This window comes from Hyperoodon ampullatus (genome assembly GCF_949752795.1).
Source record: "Hyperoodon ampullatus genome assembly, chromosome: 2".
Lineage (NCBI taxonomy): Eukaryota > Metazoa > Chordata > Mammalia > Artiodactyla > Ziphiidae > Hyperoodon > Hyperoodon ampullatus.
The window spans coordinates 76,828,843-76,852,023 of NC_136915.1; the positions used below are offsets into that span (position 1 = coordinate 76,828,843).

Sequence of the window (23,181 nt, forward strand, 5' to 3'; positions counted from 1 at the left end):
TTTGTTGAAAGTATATTTAATAAGGTATTTAAAGTATTTTTATTTAGTCTACTATAACTTTTATATCCTTCTCTTAACATGACTATGCCTTAAGCCTATGGGTTTTTTTCAGAAAAAAGGAATGCTGATCTATTATTTAGCAGTTGAATTCCTGATTGAATTTCACCTGAACAAGAAAAACATATAGCTTACTCACCACTTTACCAGAATTAAGTAAACTTTTCAGCCTTCCAATAAAAACCAAAAAAAAAAAAAGTACAATATTTGACCCAGGGTCGCATTCTGGTTGTATATATTATAGCAAGCATAATGTACTCATTGTAAGCCAGGGTACATCTCTAAGACAGCTCTGTTCTGTACTGTTCAGCCTAGAGAATTCCTTTCAAAATGTTTGGTAAATTAGTGCATTAAGACACATTTTAAAAACAGTAACTTACGGGAGGTCCAGTGTCCCCTTTAGGCCCTCTTAGATTCTCCATTTCGAGCATTGTATTAAGCTCCTCATAATAATAATAATAATCATAAAGATCAGTTTCATAGCTATTTTCGAAGGGATAAGTAGCATCAGGATCAAATTCACCTTCCTTCCTTAGATCAAGGTGATTATCCACAGATGGCTCATCTGTCACTCTGTATAAGGTTGTGTTTAAAATCTGTTGCAGTTCCATAAGTTCATTAGTGTGTAGATTTGCTGGGATAGCTTTCTTGAGAGTCTTAATTGTATCTTGTTTTATATGTGGAAGAATAGATGATATCTTCTTAAATGGTGACAGGCCAGTTACTTTATCATCATGTTGTGTGGTATTGTGCAACACGTTTAGAAGAGAACTAAATTTCTCCTTGCTAGTTTTCCTTGGCTCATCGAGGCTATGATGTGTCATTGGCAGGCTTAGATTTGCCTGAGTAAGTTGCTCAGTGATCATTTCTTTGGCCTGAATCACATGGTTCACAAGATCCACAGCAGAGACATTCCCTGACTGAAGAGAAGTTAACTGAGATCTTGATATCTGGTGTTCTTGTTCTTTATGCACTGCCGTAGAATCATTTCTGGAATCTAGAATGCTTCTGCCTTTGGTAATTGTGTCCTCCAACAGTACTTTTTCACCAAATCTTTTGGGCAAGAGAGAGATTTCTGGTATCTTAGCTGGTACAATAGTTGTATGAAGAAGGCTTGTCTCAGGGAGACACTGCTGTTTCACATATCTGCAATAGTTTGCAGATGCTTCTGCAGAAGGAATAATATCCAACTGACATACTATTCCTTCAAAATGGACAGAATTATTATTCATACTTCCCAAGGTAAACACACTGTTAGAATCAAAGGTCTGAACTTCTGAAAGAGTCTCTCTGCTAAAATATTTCCTTCCACATTCAGCAAACATTGCGACAACTTGATAGCTAACAGCAATGGCAAATGTGTGCCATTGCTCATCGTGTACACTGTAGTTGAAAAATACAGACTGCTTTCCTCCAAGATATACCACTAATTTTTTAGGTAATAACTGTACTCCTAATTGCAGTCTATTTTTACTTCTAATGCTGAAGAGAAATGCATTGTTTACTCTATGTGACTGTAAACCAATTAATATTGTAAATGGCTGTTCTAAGTTGACTGGTAAAATTTTCACGAGAGGTGACTCAATGTAAGAATCATTTCTTAAAAGGACACCCGATTCTCTTAAATGGACCCCCTGAGGTAATGGTGTAGATGATGATGGTACAGCAGTCACTGATGATGAATGTCTTACATCTTTGCCTCCAAGGCCTAGTTGATGAAGAATATCTATGCCTGGAAATTAAAAAGAGAGAGAGAAAGAGAAAGAGAGAAAGAATCTTACTCTTATGCATTCATGTGTTCATATAAATGTTTGAGTATACCTACAATCTTCCTTGTAGGTATCAACAGTAATCCCTAAAATAAACATGCTCTATCATTAACTAATTTCTAGGTAATGAGAGGTATGGAAAGGGAAAATAAAATGTTACACTCATAATCTGAAACACACACATACATACACCCCAATATCCCTAAACCCAAAATTTAATAAATGTTCTCTTACTCTTCCCAATTAGGAAACTTGTTACTCCAATGAATTACCTGTTCAAAGATTCCCAGGTAGTCATTTATATCTTTAATTTAGAACTTAAAATTTTATGACTTCTGTGTTAAAGAGAAACTAGGGACATACTTACAAAAAGAAATTTTTAATTTGGAAACCATTTTATAAATTAAGTTCACACAACCGTTTAAACTATAATTTTTCAGGCTATTTTCCATTTTACCTTCCGAGAATTTACAGGTCACATAAGAGCTTTCCCTATGCCTAATAACTTAAGTGTGTGCTATACATAAAGTACCCAGTCACCCTGAAAACTCCTGGACAAGAGAACTTAAATTCTTACTGTTGCTGATCATTGTATTTTTTTCTCTCCCTTCCAAATTTCTCTCTCTTCCATTTTTTTCTCAGTCCTCCAGAGTAATTGTTAATCCAAACAGTTTGCGGAGTTTCTCAATATTTGTTATAAAATATAGGTTTTCTATACATTATAATTATGATTTTTCTGGTTTTCATTGTAATGTTATTGATAGTATACTGCTTATCTCTCTTACCCAATTATAAACTCTTGAATTCAGATTCTATGTCTGCTTCCTTATTGGATATCTACTATACCTGCCTTCAAATAGTTCTATAATTTCTGAATGAATGAATCTGCCCCACCAGAATCTAATCAGATGTGACATTTACTTCTAGAGTTCTATAACTCTAGGACTTGTAAAATAATAAACTTCTCAAGGATACAGAACAGCTTAGTCAGCCATGTGATCTTTATTATTCTTTGGGTTATAAATCTCCCATTTGTATCATTGTATGTACATAATCATTTCCAACAAGAAATGTTAAAGAACTACTCATTCATCACTATGATAAGTGAAGAAAAACAAAGATTTCTGAAGATTAGCCAGCAAGATTACACATCATCTTAACTTTACTTTTATAGGAAATTAGTAGATATTTGATAACTCACTTTTATTACAAATTGCAAATATAGTGGCAAATGTCCACCAAAATATTCCTAACAGCAGTTATAAATTATATGCATCTCCAGGAATTTGGGGAAATACTTTAAAGAGGCCCCATAAAAACACACAAAAAAATCTTTGACTTCTCATGTTTTAAAATTATAATTTTTAAAAAAACTTTAATTTTACTCCATAATATGGCTGTTTGTTTTAACATAAAAGATGAATTACCAGCTAAATCATTCCTAATCTTCAATGAAAATGTACACTTCTGAAACATAACATGCTTAAACTGTGACTTTGGGTACTCTTGACCAATGCTATTTGCTTGTAAGGATATTCTCAATCCAAGAAATAAACTATGGAAGAAACACTGCTAATGTGAAAATCACAATGCTTAAAATATATATAATAATAAAGTAGAGGAAATATGATCTGGCATCTATGATGCCAGATCAGCTATTCTTACATAAAGGAAGAGTCAAAATTATGTGGTATGATATCTAGGCTGCTACTTGCCCAAAGAAAACCAGTCTTTGTATTTAACCCATACTATGTACTGTCTCAAATTTCTGATTCTATTAGAATGAAATTCTATTAGAAAGAGTATTATTTTAAAACTTTAGTATACATACATTTTTGATATTTATATATATATACATGTACATATATATATGCTTCCTTCAATTCTAATATATATGTATACATATTTCCTTCAATCCTATTTCTGAGTTTTAATGACAAATAGCTAGGATTTTTTAAAAATCAAATGTTTTAAAACATTAACTACATAAAAACCTTCTTGACTGAACCTTCCTTGCATTTCTAAAATAAAATCTACTTGACAGTTATATTTTATTTTTTTAATACCTTACTGGATTCTTCAAGAATATCCTATGTAGACTCTCTGCATAGATATTTATGAATTAAGACTGGCCTGTGGTTTTCCCCTTATTTTCCTTATCTTTATCCAACTATAATGTTGAACTTCATTATTTTTTACGGCCCAGAACAGTTTAAACACCTTTAAAATTATTTTTCTCAGAAGTTAGATAAAACTCAGTTGTAAACCAAACTTATGTTGGCTTTTTCATTGATAGCTCTTCATTCACCTTCCTAATTTATTCTACATTGATTTATTCTAATTTTCAACTACATTTTGAATCAATTTTTTAAATTTATATTTTTATATGAAATAACTTCCTTCTAGGCTTTCAAATGTATTACTCAGAGATCTTCATGTAATATTCCCTTACAATTATTTTTGTTTCCCTATTTCTGTGGTTCTCTATATAATTTTCCAATTTTGAATATTTTGCTCTATTCTTTTTTTTTTTTTTTTTTAATAAGTGGCAGAGTGGCATTCAAACCCACTCTGGCTCTAGAACTCTTTCTTTTAATTAATTTATTTATTTATTTTTGGCTGCCTTGCATCTTCATTGCTACATGCAGGCTTTCTCTAGCTGCGGCGAGTGGGGGCTACTCTTCCTTGCGGTGCACAGGCTTCTCAGAGGAGTTGCTTCTCTTGCTGCGGAGCACAGGCCCTAGGCGTGCGGGCTTTAGTAGTTGTGGCACGCAGGCTCAGTATTTGTGGCTCGCAGGCTCTAGAGCGCAGGCTCCGTAGTCGTGGCTCACAGGCTTAGCTGCTCCGTGGCATGTGGGATCTACCTGAACCAGGGATCAAACCCATGTCCCCTGCATTGGCAGGAGGATTCTTAACCACTGCTTCACCAGGGAAGTCCTCTATTTGTTCCTTAGTATAACTATTGCTTATTTCAAAAGTATAGCCTTTGGATTTGTTTATCCTTTCTACTATTTTTGTCTGCTTTCTGTATCATTAATTTCTGCATTTATCTTTATTATCTTTTCCTATTTTCATTTGGTTTATTGGATCCTTTTTCTAGTTTCTGGCAATGAGCACTTAGTTATTTATAGCACTTAAGCAATAAATTTCCTCAATACTGCTTTTGCTATATCCCACAGATTTTGATATGTGATATTTTCATTTTGTGTGATATTTTCATTTTTTGTAGTTTTCTAGAAACTATGGAATTTTTACTTGTATTTTTCCATTGAACCAAATGATTTAAGAGGAAATGCAAAATCTTCCAGTTAGAAGGGTTTTTGTTTTCTAATTTTGTTAGTAAAATCTAACTTAACAGAATTGTAATCAGAAGACGGTGTCTAATTTGCACTTTGTTTTTGAAACAGCCTAATAAATGGTCAATTTTCAATAGAGTTTGATAAGCACTTACAAAGGTGTTTCAGGGTATAGAATTTAATACCAGTTGGCTGAAGCTCATTGTTTATTTTATATCCTCTATACCCTTATTTTTATACAATTAATCTTTCATGGACTAGGAGGTAAAGAAAGTCTCAATCACTATTATGTCTTTTTGGCCTTTTATCTCATGTGGTCTTAACTTTATGAATATTAATGTTATGATTGCTATGCAGAGATAGTCATAAAATTCATATATTGGGTACTGCACCTTATCTGGGATTAAGACCCCTTGCCCCACTTTTTGTTTGCATTTGTCTGTTTGCATTTGCCCATGCTTTTATTTTCACCTACATTGAAACACTACTTTAGGTAAAGAGGAAGGAGTTTGATTTGTTTTGTGATCTAATCTGAAAATTTTTTTTGAATATAAAATTAAATCTATTTACAATTATTGATGTGATGGTTTGTTTAATCTGTCATATTTTGTTTTCCCATTTTAATTTTTAAAGTCACTATGTGCTTTGTTTCCTTTGCTTTGTTTTTATGCTTTGTTTACTTTGCTTTTGTATGTAGTTCTTTTGAAATTAGAAAGGTTTGTATTTTTATCTAAAGTTGACCTTTAAAATTATAAATGTATACAATGTCCCTAGTCCTCTTTAGACATATATTTTTCAGTGAACGATGTTTCCTTTTCTTTTTTCTCCTTTTTCCCCCTTTGCCACCTAATATTAGTCATAATATTATATTAATCAAATAATATTAGGATTATTTTTCTTTATATTTACCTTTTCATTATTAAATACTATCCTTATAGTATTTTTTATTTGATTTATAAACTTTGGATAATTTTTAATTCCCAGCTTCTGATGAGCCAATCAGCAAACTTAATCTACTTCCTGGGGCTTTTTTCCCCTTTCCTCCCATTTTTTTAGTGGTTGTACCATTCCTACATTGTTAGTTAATGTGGTATTTAGATTTTGTTTCATTCCCATATTTTCTTTTGTTAAATAGAGCCAGTCTTTTGTAGCTGTTTTCTCATTTACTTTTTGCTGAAGTTTGTTCTATTAGCTTCATCAAGAAGGGTTCATGAGAACTTTTCCTGACTTAATTGTTGGTAGCTTTGTACCTTAATTTTCACCGAATATAACATTCTTTGTTGGTATTTTTTCTTTCCTTGGATATCTTGCGGTTATGGTTCCACTGTCCTTAGGTGTTGAATGTTAGGACAGAAAAATCTGAAGTCAGATAATTTTCTTCTCCTTCTAAGTGACTCGATTTTTTAACAGCATACCCAAAATATCTGTTCTTTATCTTCGAAGTACAGCGATTTTTTATTATGATATGGATTCATATTGACCATTCTGGATAAATGTTTCCAGGCACACAATATGCCCATTTGTTGTATAAATTCAAGTCTCATTTTTTTGTTTGTTTTTTGGGGTTTTTTTTTTAACTTCATGAATTACACCCTTGAATATTTATTTTATAGTTTCGATTTTCTCCTTCAAAAATTCCTATTATAAGCATGTTGAATCTCCACTGCTGTCCTCTATATCATTTCTCTGTAAATGTTCCTTATCTTCAGTTCCATTTGTTTGATTCTCATATCTTTGTGTTTCCTATGTCTTCTCTTCATGTTCCAATTTCATTTTCATTTGTAAAAGGGTTTTTTTCCCTACCACTTCTTTTGAGTTTTACAAGCTCACAGTTCATTTCCTTTTAATATCTTACCATCTCTTTCTTTTCCTGAGTTCTTATATTTCTGCTTTTTGATCTTCCTTCACAGAGGTGATTTTTTTTTTATGTATGCATTCTCATTTTTTTTTTTTTATGTTTTTCCCCTACATTTTACCTTGGTGTGTCTTTCTATGTTAGTTACTTATGGTTTCATAGTCCAGCAATTTACAGAAGGATGCTGGGAGAGAAGATGGAGGGCCATGCCTGCCAAATCTCAAAACCCAAAGGTTCCATTTCAGCATTACCGGAGTTTCCTTCTCAAATGGCTCCTTGATACAGCCCCACCTTCTTCTCTGAACCAAACCCAGTCCAGGAGGACTTCCACAGCCAGCCACACTCACAACTCCTCTCTCCTTCCCCTGTATTCCCTTACACTGGCATATACTTCAGAATGAATCCTTCACTTTAGGAAGCAGATTTTTACATTTTCTGAACTCTGTCCCCACTGAGCCATTTAGCTATTATCTGTGATTCTTTTTTATACTTCCTTCTGGGCAGCTTCAGTCCTCCCCAGACCCTGTGACACTTGTTTTGTACAAAGGCTAAAGGTTAAGTACTTCAGGGTGTGCTCCTCACCTTCAGGAAGTTGGCTTTTGCTGGTGCTTTCTGAAATCTTACTATTGATTTTACTCCATAGGGCATCTGCTTTTCTCAGCAGATTTTGGGAGTCTGCAGATTATACCAGTCCCCTAGTTTGGTAAAAATGCAGTTTTCAGTTTCATTTATTATTTCATTCACCTTGTATCATTAGTATGATATCCAGAAACAGAAATGGAAAGAAAGTATCTCATCGTTTCAAGTTTATACTGAAAGTCTATACTCATTCCACAGATGAAGAATCTGAGGTCCAGAGAGATTAAGTAACTTGGTCAAGGACACACAGCTGATGAACGGTAGAAATGGATTTCAGCACAATCAGACTGACTTCAAAGTCTACCATCTTCAAAATCTACCTGCCACATTGTCTCACAGCCACTGTATTCTCCATACCACCTCGTTTCCCTTGGCAAGCCTAATTGATCATGGCAGGGTTATTTCTCCCAACAGAAATTTCACAGTGGAAAATATTCTCTAGGTAGCCACCAGAGTTCGTATCTGATGTGAAATCTAATTGTTACTCTAGTTTTACCCTCTCACGTCTCACTGTGAATATGTTTAGCAAAGCCTTTGAGTAGATGTTGACTGAAGAGAACACAGGCATACCTCAGAGATACTGCAGGTTCTATTCCAGACCACCACAGTAAAGTCAATATCAGAATAAAGTGAGTTATACAAATTGCTTAGTTTCCCAGTGCATAATAATTTATGTTTATACTATACTGTCATCTATTAAGTCTGCAATAGCATTATGTCTAAAAACCAATGTACATACTTTAATTAAAAACTACTTTATTGCTAAAAAATGCTAACCATCATCTGAGCCGTCAGCGAGTAGTAATCATTTTGCAAAACAGTATCAAAAACACTGATCGTGGGCTTCCCTGGTGGCACAGTGGTTGAGAGTCCGCCTGCCGATGCAGGGGACACAGGTTAGTGTCCCAGTCTGGGAAGATCCCACATGCCGCGGAGCGGCTGTGCCCGTGAGCCATGGCCGCTGAGCCAGCGCGTCTGGAGCCTGTGCTCCGCAATGGGAGAGGCCACAGCAGTGAGAGGCCCGCGTATTGCAAAAAAAAAAAAAAAACACTGATCGCAGGCCATAATACATAGAATGAAAAAGTTTTAAATATTGTGAGAATTACCAAAATGTGACACAGAGACATGAAGTGAGCAAATGCTGTTGGAAAAAATAGCACCAGTAGACTTGACTGAAACAGGGTTGCCACAAACCTTCAATTTGTAAAATATGCAATATCTGAGAAATGCAATAAAGTCAAGTGCAATAAAATGAGGTATGCCTGTAGAGAACTGTTAAGGATAAAAACGCACAGACAAGAGGGGTGGGGAGAACAGGAGAAAAAAGAAGAAGGCTTCTATCAGAATACAGATTTTTTACATTAATTTAAGCCTAGCCCTGGATACCACCAAATTGCAAATTTAAATTTAGATATCTGGTACTGATCAACATAGCAAGAAAAATCTTAGTTGTCTATAGTAAGTTACTTGTTTCATGAGTGGCTCTAACCAGGAAATCAATCTAGTTTGTGTCCCTTAGGAAATTAGTATTTAAAGAATACTCATTATCAACCAGGCACTTTATTAGATGGTTTACATTGTTTAAAGAATAAGAATAATAGCATTTATTAAACTGTTTCTATGTACCAAGAACTATGCTAAGAATTTTACTGTATTAAGCCACATAATTCTCATAACATAATGAAGTATGTGCTATTGTTAATCCATCTGACAGTTACAAAAACAAGTCACAGAGAATTTCAATGATTTTCCCAAGGTCACCCAACTAGGAAGTTCAGAGGCAGAATTTGAATGTAGGCAGTTCTCTAGAGCCAGTCTATTAGCATGGCAACTTTTCGGAATGCATATGTAGCCTGATGGCAGAACTGACTGTATCTCCACCTATTTGCTTCTTAAACAGAATACATCATGGTGTTGCCAAGACAACGCCTTGCTCTTTTAACTGTAAACATCAAGCCTAATGACTTCATCCAAACCATGGTTTCAGTAACCACATATGCTGACTCACAAACCTCTCTGCTGGGTTTGAATAACCAATTGCCCACTGAATTTATCCAGTAGAGGTTAGTTATCCCATGAGCACTTCTAACTCAATACATTTTTCCCCAGATTCGTTCCTCTTCCTTTAGTGTGTTTCTCAGTGAAGATCCCCACTACCACACCAGGAGTCTGAGTAATATTTTTATAGTGTAAATTATATCATGGCATTCTCCTGAACAAAATTCTTCAATGGCTTCCCATTACACTAAAAGTGCAATCCAGAGTTTTACGGGGTGCATGAAACCTATGTCACCAGCTCCCTTCTTACCTATCTCATCTCTCCTTTCATTTCTTCCCACCTCTGCTCCATCCAAACTGGTCTTTTCTTATTCCTTAAAACCACTAAACTCATTTTTAACTCACAGCATTTGAACTTATCTTTCTCTTGGCTTAGAATGTTCTAAAGCCTTAGTTCATTCTGATCTAGGCTCAAATGTGACCTCCTCAGAGAGGCTCTCCCTGGCCACATTACCTAAACTATAAAATAGTTATCCTCCTTGCCCCAATAACTCTCTAACTCTAATGTCTTACTGAGCTTTATAATTTCTTCATAACACTGAAAATTTAGGGGAAAAAATGTATCTATATATAAACTTTATTACTTGGCTGTCTAGTTGAAATGTAAGTCCTTCAGAGTAGACCTTCATCTTGTTTTACAGTAATATTCCAACAACTAGGACAATGACTAAAAACAAAGTAGGTCCACAGTATTGCTTGAATGAATTAATCGATCTAGTCATCTAACCCAGAAACCTGGTAATTATCTTTGATACTTCCCTTCCCACCCATTCTCCATATCTATTCAGTCACCAAGTCCAACACAAGCCTTAGTTAGGCTCTGTTTAGTCAGATTTCAATATTAGCCTCCTAATAGATTTCTCTGTCTCTTATGAGACATCCTTGTCCCATCCATCACCACACTGCTGCTAGAGAAAGCTTCCTAAAGCACAGAACAAAATGAACATTAGTTCATGACACTCCTTCCTATAACACCACATCAGTATTTCTTATAGCTTTTAGTACTAAACTCAATCATCTTATTTCTGCCCTCAGGCCCTTAATGATATAACCTCCTGTCTATATTTCTAGTCTCACATTCCATACATTCCTAATAAACTTCACTGCTTGGCAATATCCTGTGCATATTATCACATATTATTGCTGGGAAGGTTGGCACTGACCATGATTCCACTGGGAAAGGACAACTGGACACTCCACATAAGGACTTTCCTAGACCCTTCTCCCTGAGTCTCTTCCCTAGACTGATTTTAATCTGTATCCTTTTGCTGTAATCTACCATAACAGAGTATAACAGATTTCATGAGTTCTGTGAGTTCTTCTAGAACATTGAGCCTGAAATTGGTCTTGGGGACCCTCAAACTTGCAATTGGTGTCAGAAGTAAGTGTGGTCTTTGGGACTGTCCCCTAATTTACACTGGTTTACACGTTTCTTCTCAATGATTTATCTTCTCACTCCATGGTATTTCCTATTCTTGATACTTGAATTTTCCTTGAATTTCTTGCCATATCAAAGCTTACAAAAACTCATCCTTTCAGAGTCCTGATAAGTATGTCCCTCCATGCCAAGTTTACGCATCTTACAAGACTCAGTTCAAGTGTTACCTCCTCTTTAAGCCTTCAGTTCAATTTTTGGTTTGTTGTTGTTTTGTTACATACTAATGACAAATAGACCCTTTCTCAGTATGCTAATAAAAATCAGTCTTCTAGAAACATCTTAAAATGGAAACAAATAGTTCCAGTACAGCCAGAGGCAAGGATGACCATTATTAAACCTTGTGCTGCAGAAACCTCCCAGCCAAGTCCCAGAGCTCTGGAAACCAGACTCATGCATGCCCAGGTAGAAACCTGGTAGATTCTTCTGCCAAAAAACAACACTTCCCAAGAGGAAAGACCTAGAGAAGGTGAAGTACAGAGATCCCTCAATGAAACCAATTATTTCACCAGCCTCACTCACACACACACACAGAGTTTTCAGTCATCCCTTTGGTGCCCCACTCTTCAATATTAACAGCAAGCCAGGGATCACCAAGCATGTGAGGACAACCTCTAACAGACAGGATGGAAGCAGGAAAAGGAAATTCTAGGAGACAGACACTGGCTGTCACATCTCTTTACATACCATGAAAAGGCCATTTACACACTTTTGCCACACCTTAGCAGCTGGCGATATGGACAGACATCTCCATTTTGGGCTTTGGATTTGAAACAAGTGATACAAAGAAGCAGACAGAGGAGAATGTGTCCACCATCCAGTGGTGGCCACAGTGGCCCATACTCCTCCTGGGGAGTAGCTCTACCTTTGGTCTTGGTCCGTAATTTCCCTGGTTTCTGTTCTTAAGTGACCTGATTCTCTAGACTTCTTGGTAATTCTGTGAACCACAGAATAGCTTTCAAGAAAAACCTTTTTGCTTTTTAATAAACCAGAATCAATTTCAGTTGCTCACCCTCAAGCACCTATCTTATACTGATCTCCAAATTATACTGTTAGGTGAAAAGCAATACACTGATCTCCAAATTATATTGTTAGGTGAAAAGCAATATGATAAGTATAATATCATTCAAATAAAAGCAAAAGCTATCTACCAAAAAAAAAAATATCATTCTTCTAAGCCTGCAAGTCTAATGCTCAGATATAGGCACAGACACCAACCTGACTTGCCTTTCATTTGAAACCTATATAATAAGCAGTATTGATATTATTACTAACTAGGAAAAAGGAGAGACAGGCAGAGGGAAGACAAGAGGGAAGTGAAAAGAGAGACAGGAAGTGGGGGGAGAAAGGGAGACAAAAAGGAGAAATTGCATCTCCGTAGGTGCTAAAACTATGACTCATACCCAAGCATTTGACTCACTCCAGTGGCTATGTAATTGACTCTGTGGTGGAGTAGAGTATATGCCTAAAGAAACAGACATGGGAGAGCCAATGGTTACTTGTTTTTACAAGTACAGAGAGCCAAAGAACCATTTTACCTGTCAACATTCAACAATATTCTATCACAAACTGGAGGAACAAGGGTAGTATTATGCTTACCTTTCAAAATGTAAGGATTCTTACATTTCTTAGAAATTAGTAGCTTAAAAATTTTTTTAAGTTATCAATTTTTAGATAAAAATAGAGTAATATCATTTAAGAGTGTAATAAATTACAGTATTAGTGCATTATTAACTAAATTAATATAAAAAGCACTTAATTTTAACAAATTCTTACTGTTTAAAATTTTCATGTATCTGGGTCAGTTAAGTCACCAAAGCTATATTCTTTCTAGTTTGTAGGAATGAAAAAAATAAAATGCTTGTTTAAAATAAAATCAGAGTTGTACATGAGGAAGATCATACAGGCCTCAATATACTTTTCTTTTCCTTGCCAATTTACCCAAATTGACTAAATAAATAGGTAAGTGCCCAATATCCACTTTCCATTGTTCTATATAGCTTCAGCCAAATTGTCTGTGCCAGAATTAAGACTCAAATATAGGCTTCTTGAATTCCAGCTCACTGAGTTAAGAACTAAAGAAAGTTGTTTAAAACCAAATATTTTACTTTATTTTTTCAATATCATCAGTATATAGAAAAAGGAAAGGATCCAGAGTATTTTTTTCTACTAAACTTTATCATATAGCTCATCATGTATGTAATAGCCATGCACTAAGCACTTTACATGTGTTCTCATTTCACCCACAACAACCTATGTGGTAAGAATTATTATCCTCACTTTTAAGTTTCTGAAATTGAGGCTCAAAGTATGTAAGGAACTTGCTCAAGGTCACATAACTGGTAGGCACTGGAACTTGGGCATAAACCCAGGATTCTGGCTCCAGAACACCTGTGCACCACTGTCACTGGGTATGTTAGAAGAAGAAATTTTGACTTTAAAGTATTCTTGGGCTTCCCTGGTGGCGCAGTGGTTGAGAGTCCGCCTGCTGATGCAGGGGACACGGGTTGGTGCCCCGGTCCGGGAAGATCCCGCATGCCGCAGAGCGGCTGGGCCCGTGAGCCATGGCCGCTAAGCCTGCGCGTCCGGAGCCTGTGCTCCTCAATGGGAGAGGCCACAACAGTGAGAGGCCCGCGTACCGCAAAAAAAAAACAACAAAAAACAGTATTCTTAATGTAAGTACATCTATTTTGGATAAAGAAATAAAAGCAACTTATTTATAAAATGAGAAATGAAGCTTTAACTTATGTGTAAAATTTTTGGTTAAGTGTCCATAATGGGTTTTGGCAGAAAATGCTTGGAGTTACTGCAACTAGAATGAGCTGCTTCTTACAACAAACACATTTTTGGGTTAATTTCCACAGAAAATACTCTTCTTGGAGACACACATTTTACACAGAGAAATTTCTACAGCTGTGGTTTGCACACCTAGGAATCATGAACCTTAGGAGTGCTGTGTATGTTGACAATTAGCTTACATCTCACATGGTGTAAGGTATCACATAGAGGTGTTGCAACTACTCCTACCTCACTGGCAGCCAGCCCACCAACAGAGTTATAAGGAGACCGTATCATATAAGAAAAGGGAACTTTCTGTCAAATCCTTGGAAAACTCAGCTTTAAATAATTTTTTCTTGTAATAGAATCATCTATTCATTTGGTTATACCTAAACCTCGGTTATAAAACAAAGATTTATATTTATGAACAGGATATTTTAATGGTTTTCTTAGCCGTGCTAAAAGTTAAAGGAAGAACTGAAAACATGGCAAATAACAGATGTTTATCTCTGCATAGTCTTAAAGTCTCACTAAAATGAGAATAAGGAAATGTGGTTTAAAACTACTTAGGCAAAGTGAAAGGGTAGAAGAGACAACAACAGATAAGAAATATCAACGAATTTTTGAAAGATGAAAAACACATGAAGGAATTAGCAGAGCTGACAAACACTAAGGGCTTTCAGAACGAAGTGCTAATGACGGGCAGGCCAGCTCACACTTCAAAGTCCTGAAAAGGCTCAACAACTGAAGGCTCCAAATCACTGAATTCAGGAGAGAAGCATGAGGCATCATATGGGAGAGAGGGGAGGGTCTGAAAATCTGTATAAGAAGCTTTGAGAGCAAAACTGAAGATTAGAGCTTTCTTATGTAGAAACACTGAATCAATCTTAGCAGAAGAGGGAAAAGAAGCGCCATAATGAGAACAGGGGAATTCAGTAAAAATCTACATACTAAATGGTGAGACAGCAATTCCCCCTCTCCAAGAACCTCTTTATATCATTTAACTCCAATAACAGTGGCAACCAGGATTATATTCTACAAGTAAGAAATTGAAGGATTCTTCTCTAAAGAAACCGGACAGCCTTAGACATTTGCAGTCCAACAACGAGATGGTCAGCAATGTTCCTCATTTATCACGCTCTATGTAGAATATACCAGTTAACAAGGCCACCCATGCAAAAAGAGTTTCCAAGCATATTTTTATTGCCTTGCTTTTAAATGATAACACAGGTAATATAGACTTATGAAGAATTTTTTCCAACATAAAAGATAGACCAAAGCAAACCAAAATTTGTGGGAAACAAAGACAATACAGGGAACAGAATAAAAGTTCAAAAAAATTATTTTTATCTTTGGAAAACTGAGTAGATATTACATCAAAGAAACAAGAACAAAATGTTATTTTTTAAGACACAATCTGAGTGAGAAATCTCTTAAAAATTTAAATGCACTGCAAGTAAATAATTTAAATATTTGGGAATAGTGACTCATGAAAATCTGATGTAAAATGTAAAGAAAACAAAGATGGCAAGTCGGAGCTAAAAATAAGAAAATACGGAGTTCAATCCAGATCCAATATCTGACCAACAGAACTTACAGAAAGAAGAAATAAATATGTCAGAGAGAAAAAACACAGGAAAATTCCCAGAAAAATGAAAGATATTTCCCCATTGAAAAGGCCTAATAACTACCCATCAGAATAACTTGAAAAAACACGTTATTACAAAATTTCAAAATATCAAGGATAAACAGCTGATCTTAAGGTTTAAAGTGGAAAATTAAAAGGTCATACATAAAGAATCAAGAATTAGTATAACATCAGATTTTTTAAGTGCAAGCCAGAAGACAATAGATGGAAGTCTTCAAAATTCTGAGAGACAACTATTTACAAAAAATTCTATACCCACCCAAACTACTCTCAAGCATATGGGTGAAATAAACACATTCTCAGAAATGCAATGCTGCAAGAAGTATACCACCTACGTACACATTCTCAGGATGCTACTGGATGATACGCTCCACTCAAATTAGGAAATGGACAATGCAAAAGGAAAATATGAGTTCCAAGATACTGGATCTAACACAGATGAGAGACATCAACTTTATAAGAAGCTTAGACAGCTACCAATCCATGGTAGAACAGAATCTTAGCTTCCAGAAGAAATATCTCCAAGAAAAAAAAACTCCAATGGTTAGAGTATTTGGTATTTTTTTGTTTTGTTTTGTTTTTTGTTTGTTTGTTTTTTTGCGGTACACAGGCCTCTCACTGTTGTGGCCTCTCCCATTGCGGAGCACAGGCTCCAGACGCCCAGGCTCAGCGGCCATGGCTGACGGGCCCAGCCGTTCTGAGGCATGTGGGATCCTCCCGGACCAGGGCACGAACCCGTGTCCCCTGCATTGGCAGGCAGACTCTCAACCACTGCACCACCGGGGAAGCCCTGTTTGGTGTATTTTTTTTTTAAGTTTCAAAATTCTTTTGGAGTATCAGAAGAATTAGTCATAGTGCCATAGAAAACAAAACAAACAACAACCCAAAAAAAGGAGGAAAACTATACAGAGAGGATAGAAGAAGAGGGTGAAGAGAGGGCATAGAATGGTGTAAAAATGTTAAACCCTCTTCATCAAAAATAGGAAGTCAATACAATATATAAGCATAGTATTAAGAACTATGGAGAGTAAAACCAAAAGAAAGTTTGGGTAAAGGATTGCAAGACTAGGTAAGGTCAAGGGATATTATTTTCTGTTATATATTTTGTAGCACAACTTGACTTTTTAAACTATATACTTGTATTACTTTTTTTAAGTTTTGGCAACTATCATAAGCACCAATACATATTTATATTTATTTCTGAGAAGTCTAATTTGGGATCATCTCTAGCTCAAGTAGACATATTCAGCAGTACTAAGGTTACTAATGATATTTGTAATCACTAACAAATCACAATTTCTCTGAAAATGTTTTTCTAGCCTCCTGATTAGATATTATATTATCGTATCATGCCAATTCAACAACAACAAACTATTTTAGGAAAACAGTACTTCTAAGTTTCTAATAACATACCAGTATTTTCATTTTTGTGCTCAAAAGTACTAAATTTTATAAAGTCAAAGAGGTTTTTAAAATATTTTTCTTTTTGTTAAGAACTCAAAATAAAATTTTATGAAGTCTGAAAAGTAAGATGTTCACCCTGAAATAAAAAAGCACATTTTGTATTCTGTAAATGAAATCTTAAGGTTGAAAGAAATATTATCTCTTTCATTTACTCCTTTCATTACTTCTGACTTTTTTTAAAAAATCTATTCATTAATATTCAGTTTTCCTTATATCTTTCTTTGTCTGGGTTTTTGATATCTGGATAATGACACATTTTGTAAATTATTAAACTCATAACACTAACAGATGACAACTGTAAAGCAAGGGTATGTGTAATGGAAAGAAGTGGGGGTTTTTTGATGGGTTTTTTTGGGTCAGACTTGACAGGCCCAAATTCAGCTCTTAGCTATATAAGCCTGGGCAAGCCCCTTCCTTGGGCCTCAGTTTCTTCATCTATGATACCTACCCTACAGGTTCATTACGAGGATTAGAATCACATATGTAAAATTCCAGCAAAGGACAAGACAGAAAATAGATATTTAATAATGGCAATTCTCCTCTTTCTTATGTTCTCTCTTGTCCAAAAGGCTTAATTTTAAAGAATTGGTAGACTTTATAGTCTAAATACCTGAGTTCAAATCTTGGTTCTTCCATTTATTAGCCTGCAACCCTTGGGGTAGTTATTCTTCTTAATCTTGGTTTCAGCAATTCATAGGCATAATTATAAAAACCCTGCAATGAGGTAGTGATGAAGAAAATATATATTCTACTAGCACAGTGACTGGTAACATAAGTTCTCAGACACTGTAACAGTCATGATAGCAAGAAATTAAGAGAGAGTTTCTATCCTCTTCTTGGCTACTTAAAGCAAACTAAAGTAACAGAAATGACTTGGTCAAAAATAGCATTTCATGAAGTTACATGTGACCTGATTTAATGATCTCACCATAAAAGACGGTTAGAAAATGCCTTCCGTGATACCTTTTAATTCATATATGTGGTATTTGACAGAATACTTAACGTTATGTCCATTGGTCAATTTGGTCAATAAATAGAGTACCATCCCCTCCTTTGTGCCCTCTCTCTACCTACATGTATTTTGTTTACTTGTCTTTTTCTACTATTATTTGATTAATTGACTAAATTGACAAGTGACTCCTTGAATTGGTCATTGAATTGAAAAGTTGGTTCTGTCAAGTGAATAATTTGGCAGCCCTGCTGATACAAAGCAGAGGAGGAAAAAAAATAAATCAGGACCACGGTGATATTTTCTGTAGATCCAGCACAGTTCCAGGGTTTTTCTCTTTGACTTTGGTTTTTTTTTTTTCTTTAACCTTTGACAAAGGCACTTGTTTTTTCACTTTGGGGCCAGAGGCATTATCTTATTCACATTTCAATCACTGGCAATTAGGATATTATGGTGGCAAACAGAAAATATTATTTAAATGTTGTTTAATAAATGAATAAATTAGGGTATATATAGATTCCCAAAACTCTATCACCATACCACCAGAGCAACTAGATAGCAAGCAAAAACAAAACAAAACCTTCAACTACTTTCTAAACCTCTCCATTTGAATTAAATGAAATCCCAAGCCCACTGGTATTCACATTTTATTTTGTTTCTTAATGATGTAAATCTAGACGGAACATTTAGTATATGCCTGTGTTGTTTCAAGAAGTGCAAAGGTAATTCAGTCACAGTTTGCCACCCCCAAGAACTCCCACTTAAAATGAAGTCACAAGCAAAGCCTTTTACTGTACAAAACTTCTTTTACAGAGAGTATGCTTAAAAAGGTAAGCAATTTCACAGACAGAAGATATGAATAATTCCTTAAAGGTCATATTTCCCCCCAAATTGGTTTCTTCACCCTTACATTCTCATTGTACTGGGTAGAATTTTTTTACTGTTTAATGTTGAATTTAAGGTCATGACAACTTGAAAAGTCATGTACTTTTGCTATCTGGAAGCTGACTTTTTATATAAGTAAATAAGTAACAAGGTAACATTCTTACCTTGATCTTGTGCATGAACAGCACCCCCTGACACACATAGTACAATCAAATGAAGAAGCAGTTTCCTAAAAAAAAAAAAAATTGGAAAAAACTTAGTTGGACATTTATGACCTATAAATCATAAAATTCAAAATGAACTCTAGTGCAAGATTAAGAATTAAGCTATTATTTTAATTAACACAGTATTTTAATACTCATATTGGTTAAAAGCAAGGGCTCTGAATTCAAGTTCCAGCTTTGCCACTTACTGTGTGTCTTGGGCACCCTTTTTATTACTCTGTGCCCTGGTGTCTCCATCTATTAAGTCTATCTCATAAAGGTTTTTGAATATTAACTAAAATACTTCATGTAAAGTACCCCAAACAGTACCTGGCACACAGGAAAAACTCAATAAATGTGAACTAGTACAGGTGAAATTATTAGTAGTAATATATTATGTCAAATCACCATACATGTAATTTTACACAAAGTACTACAGATTGGCACAAAATACAACTTATAGTCACTTAACCACAGTGATTATAAATTGATGGAACCAGTTACTTGCTTAAATGTTTTTATATAAAATCTATTTGCAGATCATATTCAAATCACTCGCACTAGATTCACGACTCTTTGGTTCTGAAAATACTAACGACCTGTAGCTGTCAACATTGACCATTGTGATGAACAGTAATTGTGAACACAGTACTTAACCACTACAAATCAAAATATTCATTCACATTGATGAGCAAGATAAAAATATTTTGTGATTTTTTAGTTTAACCAAACTTTTGATAGATTTTGTTGATTAGTCTTCATAATTGGCTTTACCTCCCAACTGAAAATCATAGAGATAGTTTCAAAAAGTAATGATGAGCATACTGAAAACTATTTTATTACCTAGTTTTTCTTGCCAATATAGACTCTGATTCTGTTTAGTCTAACTCAGAGACTCCTCAAATGACATTTCTGAAAATACAGTTCTGCAAGGAATGATTACAGAGCCCTCTGAAAATCATTTTTATTAAGTTCCTGGTGTGCTAGTAGTAATTGGTACATTTTCTATTTATCACTAAATAGATACATTTATCACTAAGTTGGTACATTTTCTATTTATCACTATGTTTTTACCTTTATCAACAAGAATAAGGAGCATATTAATGTAATAAAGTAAGCTAATATAAAATTATACTATTATAATTGTATGTTTATACACAATATAAAATTATACAATTCTCTTTGCTATAATGGACATATTATTTGTATTAGAATAGTATTAAGCATTTTTTCAGTAAGTGAAATATGTACATTCTATGGTCATACTTAGCACAGAGCACAGCTTTTATAAGACCTTGATAGAATACTTAACAATCATTAACTCTACAAACTAATCAACTGAATCATTATAGAAATTTCAACTGATATGGGCAAATAGTTGGACCATATATTTTAATGAAGCCTATAAAAGATTCCCATATACGGTGTCATCCATGAGATGGTTCTCAAATGTCAGTTTGCCAAAGAACCACCTGAGGCTTTTTTGAAAAATCCAGATTCCAGGCCTTCCCATAGTGACTATGATTCATAAATTTGAAGTGGATCCTCAGCATGTATACATTTTTAACTAGGTGATTCTAATATTGATTGCGTATGTACCAAACTCTGAGGAAAAAACAATTTAGAATATTTACTATTGATAGTTACATTGTACTTAAAATAACCTAATATTTGCTTAACTCACATATATCTAATTTTATGACATGACACAAATAAGACTATTTGACCCTTTTAAAAAAAATCCTTTTCTACTGCCCTAGATCATGGTTTTCAAACATGAGTGGGTATCAGAATCACCTGGAGGGTTTGTTAAAGATTTCTAGGCTCCACCCTGAAAGTTTCTGACTCAGTAGGTCTGGGGTGGGACTCAAAAATTTGCAATTATAACAAGTTCTCAGGCAATGCTGATGATGCAGATCTGGGGAGTCACACACCGAGGACTACTGTTCTGGAATAGATGATGCTCAAGAGATGATGTGAGGCCTACTTGTTTTGCATCTTTTTACCGGAGCTGCATAGTGGAATCACCTGGTGATTTTTAAAAACTACTAATACTTGGGTTCTTCCCTCCCCACCCCCACCCTCAGAGATTCTGATTTTAATTTGTCCTACAGGGATTGTTAAACACTTCTCAGGTGATTCCAATGTGCAACGTTGAGGACCCCAGTGTGAAATTAAAATAATTTCTTTGGGTGCTCCAGGATGGATCCCAATGGGATCTAGAGTTTGAGTAAAAGGAGGCTCTTTTCCTTTCAAATTTCTATTTTCAACTGGCAGGATGTACCTCGGTAAGACTAGAAAATAGTTCAAGATTCTGGTCACTGAAGGACAGTATATCAGAATTATGTTGTTTTAACAGAAAATGCAACATGAAAGGATGCACTTCTCACCTGGCCAAAGTAATCTGGCTCACTGAGAGCTTAGAAATAACCCACAGGCACTGTTCCATCCAGAATAAAGCTAACTAGTGAAGAGTACAATAACGAGCACTATTCACTTGACAATTCAGCCAACTCACAGACTTCCCCAATGACCTCAGGGGAGAAAAATGGAAAATAAAGTTCTTTCTAGATATGTTAACAAGTCTATTCCTGGTGTGAAAACCTGAACACATCAAACATCATCCCTTAGCCAAGTGATTTTAGGAGATTATGACAAATCAGTGGAGCCACACCTTAGGTAAACGTACCTATGTACTAATTTGATGACTAGGAGAGATCAATGATATGAAATAGTGATTTTCTTTCTCTTTTTCTAATTCTACCCCAAACTTCTGGCCAACTGTCGGGCTGTACCCCGCAGGCCGGCAAACCTCAGAGTTGCCCAACCTCTAAACTGAAAAAAGAGCCCCAAAACAGCGACAGAGGAGACATCAACGGTTTATTGGATAGGGGATCTTACAAGTCTGAAGCAAACGGTCCTGGAGCAACACCCGCACCATACCTAGCAGACAGCAAGCAGGACGTAACAGCAACCTTCCAGAGGGAGAAGGAGGCTACCATTTATAGGGAGAATTGACATCAGGTTGGCTCATCAGTTACCAGGGAAACCAGCGGCTGGGGGCAGTTACTAATTAAGTCCTATAATTAAGAAGAGTGGATAGTCATGTGAGTGAAGCAGGGCCTGGTCGAGCAGGGGGATTTACAGAGAGCAAGAGAACAGCCATCTTGAATGGCCTGAGCGTACAACTAAGGAAGAGCAGGAAAAGTCAAGTTCCTCACCAGGTGTTCAAGGCCCTTATCATTCAGCTTCAACCTCCTTTCTTTTTTTAGCACTATGGACCAATTACATCTGACATCCCAAAGCTCCAGCCATATCATGTTATTCTCTACTCCATGGACAGACCTTGTAAGTGCCTGAAAAGCTCTCAGTCTCCACCTGTCAGAATGTTCAGTATCATCAAAGCCTAATTTGAATACCTGCTCCATGAATTTTCCCATCATCCCTAAAGAGGACTGGATCTTTTCCTCACCTCTGTATTCTTGATGCTTTAATTTTAACTGTATTATAACCCATATATGTTGTACCTTTTATGATTAATTAGTAAGTAAATATCTGAGCAAGTAACAGGTCTTCACCTTTTATCAATTTCTTACATAAAATTGACACAATAAATATTTTTAAACAGGAACGGAATAATAGTAAGATCTCTCAATGACTGAGGAATTCAATTCTTCCCTATGAACCTAATTCTTTCAACACTTAGGAAAAGTAAAGTAAAATACGGGTACTTTTAGTTGGATGTCCAAAGAGGGAAAGAAGAATTTCTTTTAAAAAAATCTGCTGTGGTGGGGTAAGTGGAAGTCTTCTTTTTCATTTTAACTGTTTTTTCTCATCTCTGAAGTTGGAACACAGAGAAGAGATCAAGCTTAATTGACATAATCAGTTAGATAAAGAGCCCAATTCTATCACTGAATAAAATGGATGTCTAATGAATCCAAGCTTTCTTGGAAATGTCTAGTTGAGCTGGGCTTGTTTATTTCTTTGCTTTTGCTCCCCCCCTCCCCATGATATTACATTTATGATACATTTACTCAATTAAGAAAAAAATATCACATTTCCACATTAGCAGATGATAGAGTTCTCAAGGGTAGCAGCTGTGCTTTGGGCTTCTCCGCTGTTGTGCTGTGCATATCATACTAGAC

The 23,181-nt window shown here is 35.4% G+C and overlaps 1 protein-coding gene across 1 annotated transcript in view; it reads right to left on the reverse strand.

The window, feature by feature from the left end:
- COL24A1 (collagen type XXIV alpha 1 chain) overlaps positions 1 to 23,181 on the reverse strand; it is a gene marked incomplete at both ends in the record, with an annotated part of 398,140 nt that overhangs the window by 369,429 nt on the left and 5,530 nt on the right. Inside the window, 2 exons of the mRNA XM_079698762.1 lie at positions 438 to 1,789; positions 18,998 to 19,062. Coding sequence (XP_079554888.1) covers positions 438 to 1,789; positions 18,998 to 19,062 — 1,417 coding nt within the window. The remainder of the gene's footprint in view (positions 1 to 437; positions 1,790 to 18,997; positions 19,063 to 23,181) is intronic.